This window comes from Prionailurus bengalensis, chromosome A3 (genome assembly GCF_016509475.1).
Source record: "Prionailurus bengalensis isolate Pbe53 chromosome A3, Fcat_Pben_1.1_paternal_pri, whole genome shotgun sequence".
Classification (NCBI taxonomy): Eukaryota; Metazoa; Chordata; class Mammalia; order Carnivora; family Felidae; genus Prionailurus; species Prionailurus bengalensis.
In genome coordinates this window covers 23,587,666-23,599,629 of record NC_057354.1, presented here as the reverse complement: position 1 = coordinate 23,599,629, position 11,964 = coordinate 23,587,666, and the positions used below count along the sequence as shown (strand labels likewise).

Here is an 11,964-nt window from a genome sequence, read left to right as displayed (position 1 = left end):
ACACGCTCCCGGAAGTTCTGCATCGCGCCCCGGAAGCAATTCCTCAGGCCGCGGGCGTGCTCCGCCTCGCGTTTGGTGTGAGACGTAGAACTGAGCGACCGAAGCCGCGAACGAGGTGAGGTGGGGGCACAGCGGCGCGGGGACCCGAACGCTAAGAGGGTGATGGAGTCGGGTTACGCGCTTATTTTCCTCCCTGGACTTCCCCGAACCCTTGGATCCGCTCCCCACCCCGCCTCCTCCAGCCCCCGCTCGACTCGGGCTGGCGGCTAGGCCCACACTCCCTTAACCCTCGAACCCCGCAGATGCCGGTGGCCGTGGGGCCTTACGGACAGTCCCAGCCGAGCTGCTTCGACCGCGTGAAGATGGGCTTTGTGATGGGCTGCGCAGTGGGCATGGCGGCTGGGGCGCTCTTCGGCACCTTTTCCTGTCTCAGGTGAGGGGCGAGGGCGGTGATCTATGGGCGGAACTACCGGACCTTTTCGTTCCGCGCCACTTGGCCTGCAGCCTGGATAGAACCTACTTCGTTTCAGTTCCCTCGCTTTTAATGAGTGAGACTGATTTCCTATCCACCTTCAGTCTGGATGGAAAGGTTGGAAGCCTTGGCGCTAGAGAATATGAGCTCTCAAACTGAAAGTCTCTTTACTCCTTCTGTAACCTTAAGCAAATTGGAGTCTGGGTTACTTAAGTGTAGAATGAGGTCAGTAACATCTACTTCATGGAGTTGTAAGGATCAAATCAGAGCACACTTCGCACAGAATGTAGCACATATTAAGTGCTCAATAAATGGTTGTTACTACTGTTGCTGCCGTTATTTCTAGTTCTGGATAGTGAAACTTATTGAGAGCAATTTTACTGTACTGGAAACAGGATATAGATACGAAGCAGATAAACTCTACACCCTGAATGTCATTTTCACATGTAATAGAGACTATTATTTCCATTTTTCCACATTGTAAATTACCATTTACTGAGCACTGTTCTAAATGTTGAATGTGTTATCAACAATCCTATGAACCTTTTGATCCCCATCTTACAGTTGACATAGCCTGTAAATTGCAGAGCTGGGACATAAACACGTCTGACCCCACAATCATTGCTTTAATGCCAGGAAACCATCAGAGTCAAATGTCTTTATATATACCAGAAAAAAAAACTAGTTTCTCTAGGTACTTTGCCTCAGCTGCCTCCCCAAAACCGAAGTCTGGTCATAATACTATTCACCAGAAAAGCCCCAGAGACCAAGATGGCATGCTTTTTTTGCTAGTCATTACCCATCTCAGGTGGAAAGAGATATAACGTCCTGCCAGACTTCAAGAGGGCTTGATTTACTACTCAAGTAATTTGGGAAAGGGCAGTTAATGCCATTTCTTGTATTTTTTGTTCCTGGTTTGCCGCATCTTGGTTTCCTCTTCTCTTAGGATTGGAATGCGGGGCCGGGAGCTGATGGGCGGCATCGGGAAAACCATGATGCAGAGTGGAGGCACCTTTGGCACGTTCATGGCCATTGGGATGGGCATCCGATGTTAATCAGGGCAATGGTTGTCCACTACAGCTACTCCTTCCCATCAGTGCCAGCTCATGTACTATAATAAAGTAAATCTTTGAGTAGTGTTTTTTCTTCTGACTTGCCTATATTCAGCTTAGAGCTTCTAAGGTGGGCCAATGAGTAGGTTGCATGTTTTTCAAATCCTGTTAATCCAAAATTACAAAAATTTTCCATACATGAACTGTCCATAGATTCTAGTAAACTTGTTATTCAGCCTCATAAGGTTGATGTTACTGTCACCATTTTAAAGGTTAAAAACTAAGTCCAGATTTCCTCAAGGTCACACTGCAAAAGGTAGTGTTAACCCAAGTCTCATTTCCAAAGCTATGTTCATTCAAAAATTGTCCTTCGGGGCACCTGGGTGGCTCAGTCTGAGTGTCCCGACTTCAGCTCAGGTCATGATCTCACAGCTTGTGAGTTTGAGCCCCGCGTTGGGCTCTGTGCTGACAGCTCAGAGCCTGGAGCTTGCTTCGGATTCTGTGTCTCCCTCTCTGCCCCTAACCCACTTGCATTCTGTCTCTGTCTCTCTCAAAAATAAACCTTAAAAAAAAAAATTGTCCTTCAAGGTTTGACTTAATCAGGAAAAAAATAAATCATCCATGGGGAAACAAACTCAAACTATCAGACATTTCTGTAGCTTAACAGCACAAAATTCACATAATTTCCTAACCAGCCATCTGTGAGGACATCAATTGTATAACACTGACCCCTGCCCCCAACACTGGGAACTGGTTTCGTAAGATAGGTTCCTTGTAATAAGGCCAAGTGTCCTTCACCTACTCCTGCCACACAACCCTTGACAAGTGCTTTAAAACCGCACTGCCCCTTGGGGCACCTGAGCGGCTCAGTCGGTTAAATGTCTTGATCTCAAGTTCAAATCTTGCATTGGGCTCAACTCTGAACATGGAATCTACTTTAAAAGAATCATTACCCCTCAACGAAAACGGTAATGTTATGACAGACATAAATTATTTTGGGAATATTCGGGTGTCCTAAGGACACTCCTGCAGCTGCAACCAAGACACTACACTAACCAGGGTAACTACAGCAGCTAGATTTCCCAGAGTGGGATGTGGTCTCAGGAATGGATTACCTGAAGGATTTCACTTAAATTTATTTGACTACTTTCTGTCCCTCACACTATTCCAATTACTTGTACATTTCCCTTAACATCGTTTACATCTCATTCTGCAGCAGTGGGCAAATTTTTGCCACCTCTACCACCTATGAGGTTAATTAAATGCCTAAGTTGGCCCAGCTCCCAGAAAGGAATGATAGAACAAACCTGATAGGACATGAATCTAGAATAGAAAATTATGGAGATACTAGATTTCAAAAGAACATTGACAGAAGTCTGCCCCAAGGAACAGTGCTGCCTAGAGTTGAAAAATAATTGAATCTTGAAAATTTCCTTTGGGTTAAGTAACTGAAGCAATTAAGGGAAGAAATTCTAAGTATCCATCAAAAGGACTGGTAGAAAATCATTACCTCCAAACTGATTACTTGGATATCCAACTAAACCTATTAAAACTTGGGCCTTAACACTAATGAATCAATATAGTAGAAAGAAATAAGCAGGTGAAGAAATTGGTACTGGAAAGTAATCATCCCATTTGGGGCAACAACTCAAAGGTTCAAGGTAGATAAACTTGAAACAGAGTTCAGAATATAATGGTGATGGCTCATTCCAAGTTCAAATTCCTTTAAAAAGTAACATGCAGTTAAACCGGGAAATCACTTAAATCTGTTCGAACTTACACCATTTTGTTCAGTGTTTAAATACAGAAACATTTCTCACAAAGACGCCCAGACACAAGAAAGAATTAAGACTACCCAGGTTTAAGGTGTGGGCAGATTTGTTTGGTTTTCTTGATGGAAAATCCCTAAAGTTTTGATGCATTACCCTAAGGAAGTACAGTGCTAAGATGGAGATACGGAGCAATGTAGAGACAACTTGAGGACAACAGTTTCCCCAGACTCTGCACACTATTTTCCCAAAGAAGCAAGTCTTCATTAACTACCAAAAGTCAAAGAAACTAGTATGCTATTTTGAAGTTTCTATGACTTTAAAACATTTCAAGAATGAAGATTTCTTGTGGCCTTTTTAAGAGAATTTTATTTGAGTGGTTCTTACAAAGGTTGTTGCAATATGAAAGTCATTTGTTTGATAGAAATATCAAGCTGTCTTGTCAAACACACTGAAGTAACCCAAAAATATATTTCAGAGCTCACAGAGCTTAAAAAGAGCAAAGATTATATGCAACCAGACAAAACCTATTTCTGCATTTCCTATTTCTTGCTCAGACTGCTTTGCTTACCAGACTGCCACTAAACATTTTGAGGAAATGCAGGGATCATTTTGTTTGGAATCTTAAGACACACCAGAACACATAATATTTACAAAGAAACTTTTACAGATACATTAAATTGAAAAGATACCATCTGGAAATGTAATCTTGGAATCTCCTTTTCTTGCCAATTGATCATGATGCAAGATGAGATGTTAATCATACAGCCCTTTAGCTGTCTTGAATTCCCATACACTAAAAGTGTACTCCAGAAACCTCTGCCAAACCATTAGCCAAATATCAACATTAGTGAAACGTGAAATGTAACTGCTGTGTAAAAAGTTAGGCTTCTGAAACATTAAAAACATAATTACATCCCTGTCTGCCTTTTTACATTAAGCACATTTGTTCCCCCCTAGAGCTATTCCTATAGATCCTTAATGTAATTTTCTACATGTACATTTAAAAGGCAGAACAAGAGAACAGCTTTGTATACAGTGGGATTTGCTAGTTAGGGATAATGAGCACACTGCATTCCTGTTAACATTTTTATTTTTTCAAGGTAACAGGAATTGTATACAAATGACAGTAGACCCTTGCCTCTTTATTTTTATCTAAATAAAAGATAACTCAAGATGAATTCTCAAGAAAGAAAAAAAGCTATGTACATAAGGGACTATATCTTCCTTCATCGTCTACTTGGAACCAGTAGTTGCGTTGCTGTCATAGAATCAGGGAAGAGGTTGTGATAAGTTGGAAGAGGTACATATGCTGCTGTTATCATTTTACCTGTTGAAAGAAACAGACAGGGTTTAAGCATGTTCACTTAAATTACATCCTTCATAATAATCAAGCAGAAAAAAACACATCAAACTCACCAGCAAACCACCTGCCATGCAATGCATTGACAGCAGCAATGGCTGCAGCAATTGATGGGCACTTCACATACACATTGCCCTGAAAGACAACAAAAAAGGTTAAGGGCACGTAGGAAATAACATGAATTTGAATAGGTTTACTCAAGTTGCCTGTAAAAATAACTAACTGCTCTTCAACCAAATAATTGTTTCATCAGCTAGTATGTACACCTAGAGTTGCATTGAAGTCATTTTATCCTCCAAAAGACTTGTTCTACACTTTTTCTCTATCATTTCAAAGCAATTAAACAACGAATCAAGAGGCCAGGATTTCATGGCAAGCTTTCAACACTAACCAGCAACACAGCTATAAAATGGCCTAGTCTACTCTTCAATTACAAATACACCCTTCTTTTGAAGGGTATATATTTAGTATGTTAAAGTTTCTTTCAGAATTAAACAAAAACTTAAGACTGGGAATATGCCCCGAGTATATGTGAAGGCTAAGTCACAAAATATCAACAACATCTTATATTTATTAAGATCAAAATACCGGAGGCACTTAAAAGGCAGATTAAACTTCTCTTGCTCTAGGGAATAAAGAAAAAAATACCTGAGCTGAATTTTTGTCAACGTAAATATGAATAACTCCTCCATGTTTATTACATTCTTCAATCACATCATCCTTAATCTCTGTATCCCATCCAACTTCTTCTTCTCTGTAAGAAATTATTAAGCTCTATCAGACACCAACCTTGTAAAATGTTACATATGTAGGCTCACCTGTATAAAAATATTTGAAATATGAATTCTTTTATTTAAAAATCATTCATCTTTAGCAGTGTAGTACACTGGAGGAAATAAAAACCAAGATATAAAGAACTGTTTGAAACAAAGCTTATGAATTTAACTCTATCTTTTACATTATTTATTGATCTATATCAATTTATACTTATACCAAATATATACCAAAAATAGAATATACTTATACCAAACGTCTATAATCATTTCACAGATAAAGCCAAAATAAAGAATTTGATGTTACCAAAAGAACACAAGAATGAAGGGCTCCTTCTATGGTAAACCATGATTATAAACAATGCAAACAGCATGATACAAATTACTATTGTATAAACCAATGCTTCATAAAATATGGTTATTAAATCAATTGAACAGGGTATCTACATTTACCTTGGAGTGTATTATAAATGATTTATAAAACAAACAAAAGTTTGGACTGATAAATGGAATTCTAATCATTACCTAGGCATTAGGAAAGAGAAATTCCCTTTTTCTCTTTCCCCGCCCCAAGGTCAAGAGTCACAAGCTCTACCAACTGAGCCACCAAGGCACCTCAGGAAAGAGAAATTCCTAATTTCCAGCCTGCACTTATCTTTAGGAAGAAAATTTTTGAAGATCCTCTTCTCCTATGTAAGATTAAAATTTCAAAACCAGTAACTGATAAGAGTAAACTAGCAATAGTAATAAACACAAATACAAATATGAACAACCAAAAAAAAGTACAAACAGACCGATAAATACAGAGAACAAAACAGTGATTGACAGAGGTGAGCAGGGTCTGGGGATGGGTAAAACAGATGAAGGGGAGTGGGAAATACAGGTTTTCAGTTATGGAATAAGTCAACAGGGACGAAAAGTACAGGATAGGAAATATAGTCAACAGTACTGTAATAGAAGTGTATGTTGACAGATCTACGCCTTTGGTGAACATAAGGTACAGAGCTGAAGAACAACTATCTTATGAGCCTGTAACTAATGTTAACACATTATGTATAAACTACAATTAAAAAATAAACACTGATACAAAATATCATATAAAATTACTTAGATGTAATTGGAAAATAAAACCTACATACCTTTCAATTCAATTCCAATCTTACAAACACACCCAAAGGAATTAGCAACATAAAAGTTAGCATTAAAATACCCCCAAAGGATCAAAATCGTTATATTATTTCAACTATGAAATATACTGAAACATCATAAAAGTTAACTTAGGAAAATGGAATATTGGGGCGCCTTGGAGGCTCAGTTGGTTAAACATCTGACTCTTGGTTTTGGCTTAAGTCATGATCTTGCACTTTATGGTTTTGAGCCCCATGTCGGGCTCTGCGCCTACACCAAGAAGCCTGCTTGGGATTCTCTTTCTCCTCTCTCTGCCCCTCTCCTGTGTACGCACTGTTTGGTCTCTCAAAATAAAAACTTTTTTTAAAAGCTGAATACTAAACATTTCACAGTACAGCTGACCACCAAACAACATAGGTTTGAACTGCATGGGTCCACTTATACGTGAATTTTTCTGAGAAAATACAATATAGTACTATAAATGTAGTTTCTCTTTCTTAGGCTTTTCTTTAGCTTATTGTAAGAATGCACTATATAAGACTTATACAAAACATGTGTTATCAACTTTGGGTTACTATAAGGCTTTTAGTCAACATTAGGCTGTTAGTAAACTTTTGGCAGATTCAGAAGTTACACCTGGATTTCGACTGTGCGGGCAGTTATCAGTACCTTCTAATCCTTGCCAACTGTTGAGTTGTCAATTGTATATACCATTTTCAACTTGACCAAAGTATATTACTTACGTTTGAGGGTTAAACATGTTAGAGAGTTGAAAACACTGTGTTGCAAGAGGCTGGACAGAGGCAGCTGCAGCTAAAGCTGAAGCTAAAAAAAAAAAAAAAAACCAAAAAAAAAAAAAACAAAAAAAAAAAGAGAGAGAGAGAAATAAATTAGTTTCTTGGAAAATGCATGAGAATATCCCTAATGAATAAAACAAAACCAAGAAACGCCAACTTTGAAACTAGGATAGTCAGTCACTTCACTAATTTACTTAATAATACTATCAAAGCGTGGAACAGTACCCAATTTGAGTTGCCAGAATCGGGGGCAACCTAACATTTGAAATACCCAATCTTGAGTTGGAAAATTTTTTATTTTTAGAACGGAAACCTTAGGTGTAATCAAAATCCGTTCACTTAGATGAATATCCATAGAAACCAATCCAGAAAGGTAAAAGATAAAACAGATTGATTCTGTAGAACTGCTGGAGTTTATTCCCCAAGAAGCAGGGGATGATGAAAATGCAGCCTTTAAAATGCCAAATAAATCTATACCCTTTTGTATTCCTTAGGTTTCTGCCCATAATAGTTATATATTTCCTTTCAAATAAAACATTATAAAAGGATTGTTTAAAAATAAGAGGCACAAAACAATCCAACCATTTATAATCTAATATCCCAGAAATATAAACCCTATTACTAAATCAAATGAGGGTTTTAGTAGGCTCCATGCCCAATGTGGGGCTTAAACTCACAACCCTTAGCTCAAGGCCAGAGATCAAGAGTCGTACAACTTCACCAACTGAGCCACCCAGTCACCCCTCAAATGAGAATTTTTTAATGATTAGGTCTGTTATAGCACAATAAACACTAAAAGTAGCATATTATCTATAATATTCACTATTAAAAAAGAAAAACTACTGGACACTAATATCCAGGAAGAACATTTAAAACTCACACTGGTTTGAAGTTTCAAGTGAGCACTGTCAAGACAGGTGCCCCATTGCTTTTATGATATTCACAAACATTACCAGTAGCTGTTACAGAACTCACCGTAATCATTATATTTGACCAAATTTCATTCCAATATATAACAACAAACAAAGCTAAGGATAAAACAGCGCATTAGAAATTAGGGTAATTAAAATGAACAATCACCTGAGAAGTATGAGAAATTATTTCACTGAATAGAACTTAGGGCCATGCATGAAATGCATCATTAAAGATTATTATTTTTGATCATTACAAGTGCTCTTTGCTCCTTTATTACTTATTTTTCTTTCAAGAAGCTTCATATTAAAATAAATAAGCTAAAACAGCTCACAAATGTCAAACTCTATTCAGAAAAGTTACAGATGTAACCATGCTTATGTGACAATGAAGACAGAAATGAGGCCCACTGTGTACCTGTACCATAAACAAATGGAAGTACTCTTGGAAATAAACACTAGGTCATTTATAAAACTGAAGAGTACTTTGTTTTCCATTTTCTCAAATGAAGTATATTATGAATACTGAAAAATATTTAGAAAATATATGCTAGAAACATTCCAGCTCAATCTAGATGAATGCAAACACAATGAATTCAGCATAGAAATCTAATAGAAAAATTCACTAGTTCTACTTTTTAAAATCTGTACACTCCTGAAACCAATATTGCACTGTATATTAAATAATATTTATAAATAGTAATAAAATCTGTTAAAAAAAAAAAGGGTGAGTGCAAATGTCTCACTTGCTGGAAAAGAATTAAAATATACATTTAATTCCTATCAAGGAACATGGTAGACCTTTTTCCATAAAGAATCATTCTCCAAAATAACTCGTAAATACAACCTATGAAAGATGGATACCGATTTTGCTCAGAAGTGAAATGCTCTAACAAATAGCAGAGATTTACTTGGTAATCGAAACAAGAAAAAATACCCTACTTTAGAAATAATTTCAGCTCTTTGAAATATGCATGCAATTTAGTTCTGGGTAATTGTCTCATTGCTTGGCACTATTAATACAAATCATTAACATTAGAGTCCTTGACCTTATGTTAAGTTCAGACTCCTTAAAGATTTGTGTACTGAAACAATAAATTCTGTTTTCCAACTTTTAATTATACAAAACTAGTAACAGGAACACAAAGATAAGCATATAAGGCTAAAAATAATTCTAAGCAGACTAAAGCAAAAAATACAGACATTTTCATTTTCTTTATCCATGGAATTGTAATGATTCGGATTAGCCCAACTGAAATACACATTAAACAGATGGGAATTTTATGTCATTCTCTAAAAACTGAATCCAAAATACAAAATGTAACAAATGATATATTAAATATAAACAAACAACTATGTCTGGCTACTACATTAACATCTATTTCAAAGACAAATAAAAAGCTCAACTCACCTTCAGTCTGTTGAGAAAGTCTTGTTTGCAAATCTATAACAAAAGAGAATTCTACAGCTCAGTGCAGGAACAATGAAGAGCCTCAACTAACAGGGTAAATGTCAGGAAAGTATTAATAAAAGAGGACTACAGTAGCAGGGTTTATCAAAATAAACTTATAGTAAAACCTGGCAGCCAAACCTCCTTCCCCATTCCTCATTGACAAGGCTTTGGGGCCTTTTTCTTTCCTCCTATGCTGGGAAACTTACTTATGCCTCTTTCTTCCTACTCCTACTACTCTACCAAATCTCCAATGAATTCCACTATACTACTCTTCGTATGGGAATAATGGGAAATGGGGAAAGGGAAGCACACCAGTCAGAAAATACATGAAAACCCTGATCTTGAGAATTCAATTCCAAGTACTTGGGATATTTAGCCCAGAAGGTGACAGTTTAATTATGTCTGGTTTTCTGGCTTAGTCTGCAAACTTAATGAAGCAGGAATAAATTCTAACCAAGTTTACTATCATCTATGAAATACAAGACAAATTTAATCATCTAGTCACTATTAAAAATAAACAGAATGGGGATTTTTACCAGTGTATTTTCTCATATAATCATTAAATTCTCCATTGGAAGGCAAGTTATTAGAAAGCTGCTAGACAGTAAATCTAATCTAAATAACAAAATGGCATTGTGTTGTAAAGCTATCTTGAAGCTTAAAAGTTTTAATACACAACATAAGAACTGTTCAGATACAGCAACCTAATTTTCATTAACATGTGATTCAATTGCAACACTTCATCTGGGTTTCTTGCTGAGTACAGAAAAACTTAAAAATGGACAAAAATGGGGGGGGGGGGTTGGGAGGCTCAGTCGGTTAAGCATCCGACTTTTGGATTCAGCTCAGATCATGATCCTGTGGTTTCAGGAGTTCAAGCCCCCAATTAGCCTCTGAACTGGCAGCAGGGAACCTGCTTGGGATTCTCTATGCCCCTCCCCACTTGCACTCTCTCTCAAAATAGGGGGAAAAATGGGCAAAAATGGGGGGGTCTAGCTGGCTCCATCAGTGGAGTGGGTGACTCTTGAACTCAGGGTTGAGTTTGTGGCCCACACTGGGTATAATGATTACTTAGAAGTAAAAATTTAAAAAGCTGGGGTGGGGGTGGGGGGATAAGAGAGAATCTGCAGCCCAAGTTATACTGGGATCTTAAAAATACCTGGGTCCTAGGTGCTCAAAATTGGGACCTCAAGGAGTTTAAGTATCTGGTTTATACCAAAGGAACTTGAAGACATGACCATAGGAACAGTGTCAAACAAAACACACAATGTCTTTTATCCCCCCTAAAATGGGAAAAAATATGTAATCACAAATCCATGCTATGGGGTGCCTGGCTGCTCTATCAGAAGATCATGTAACTCTTGATCTCTGAGACGTGAGTTCAAGGCCCACGTTGGGTATAGAGATTACTTAAGTATTTGAAAAAGAGGGGAGCCTGGGTGGCTCAGTTGGTTGAGCATCCGACTTCAGCTCAGGTAATGATCTCCCAGTTCATGAGTCTGACCCTGCACAGGCCTTTGTGCTGACAGCTCAGAGCCTGGAGGCTGCTTAGGATTGTCTCTGCCTCTCTCTCAAAAATAAGCAAAGGTTAAAAGATAAATACATACATACACACACACACACACAAAGAAGCCCATGCTATTTTAAGTGTATGTAAATCCCTATCAAAATGTCAAAAATCACTTTTAAGATCATTTGTGATAAGTTAGTAAACAAGGCATGGGTTTCATAAAGTTAAGGATTCCCATCTTAGAAACAACTAATTGTTAAACTTTCAAATAAGATCCTGGATAGAGTGCTGACTCACCCTTGGTTTCAAAGAGCAGTCTAAACAGCTTAGGGGAAAGGGCTTTAGACACATTAACACTCAGCAATTTATTTCATTTCAACAAGAAATGTGTAAGATTTTAATGATGACTATCTGGAGAAAAATACCAAGTTATGTAAACATTTACCTAAAACTTGAGTGTTAATTACTAATTTGGTAGCAATAGCATTTTATATGTAGTTAAAAGACAGAATCAAACTTGATAATCATCTCAATCAACAAAAAGGGGGAGGGTAACAAATACAGCTAAGTGGCTTTTTTAACCAATCCATATGGACATTTATAGTTTTAATTGATCACAATCAGCCCACCTTAATATAAATCGCACAGTAAGTGTGCTCATAATTCCATGTATCGAGAAATAATGGCAAGGAATAGCAATGATGTCTAACTTTTGAAAATCTTCAATTAGGTTACG

At 37.4% G+C, this 11,964-nt stretch overlaps 2 protein-coding genes across 11 annotated transcripts in view; one reads left to right on the top strand and one right to left on the bottom strand.

The window, feature by feature from the left end:
* Positions 1-3: 3 nt before the first annotated feature.
* On the top strand, positions 4-1,611 carry ROMO1 (reactive oxygen species modulator 1). Its single transcript, XM_043602519.1, has 3 exons — positions 4-115; positions 303-433; positions 1,419-1,611. Exons 2-3 carry the CDS (start codon positions 303-305, stop codon positions 1,525-1,527), a joined length of 240 nt encoding a protein of 79 aa, XP_043458454.1. The 5' UTR covers positions 4-115; the 3' UTR covers positions 1,528-1,611.
* Positions 1,612-3,644: 2,033 nt separating this feature from the next.
* The window catches only part of RBM39 (RNA binding motif protein 39), a 31,113-nt gene continuing 22,793 nt past the window's right edge, over positions 3,645-11,964 (bottom strand). For 7 of the 10 annotated variants that reach the window (XM_043602508.1, XM_043602506.1, XM_043602510.1 and 4 more), the window contains 5 exons: positions 9,677-9,727; positions 7,301-7,382; positions 5,305-5,410; positions 4,713-4,791; positions 3,645-4,623 (listed from right to left, as the gene is read on the bottom strand). In XM_043602508.1, coding sequence (XP_043458443.1) covers positions 4,523-4,623; positions 4,713-4,791; positions 5,305-5,410; positions 7,301-7,382; positions 9,677-9,727 — 419 coding nt within the window. In that variant the 3' untranslated portion in view covers positions 3,645-4,522. The remainder of the gene's footprint in view (positions 4,624-4,712; positions 4,792-5,304; positions 5,411-7,300; positions 7,383-9,676; positions 9,728-11,964) is intronic. The other 3 variants (XM_043602509.1, XM_043602507.1, XM_043602511.1) reach the window with 1 other exon arrangement.

Coding starts and splice junctions, on each gene's coding strand:
- ROMO1 (XM_043602519.1), top strand. CDS start 303: ATGCCGGTGGCCGTGGGGCCTTACGGACAGTCCCAGCCGAGCTGCTTC. Junction 434..1,418: donor GGCACCTTTTCCTGTCTCAG/GTGAGGGGCGAG, acceptor CTCTTCTCTTAG/GATTGGAATGCGGGGCCGGG.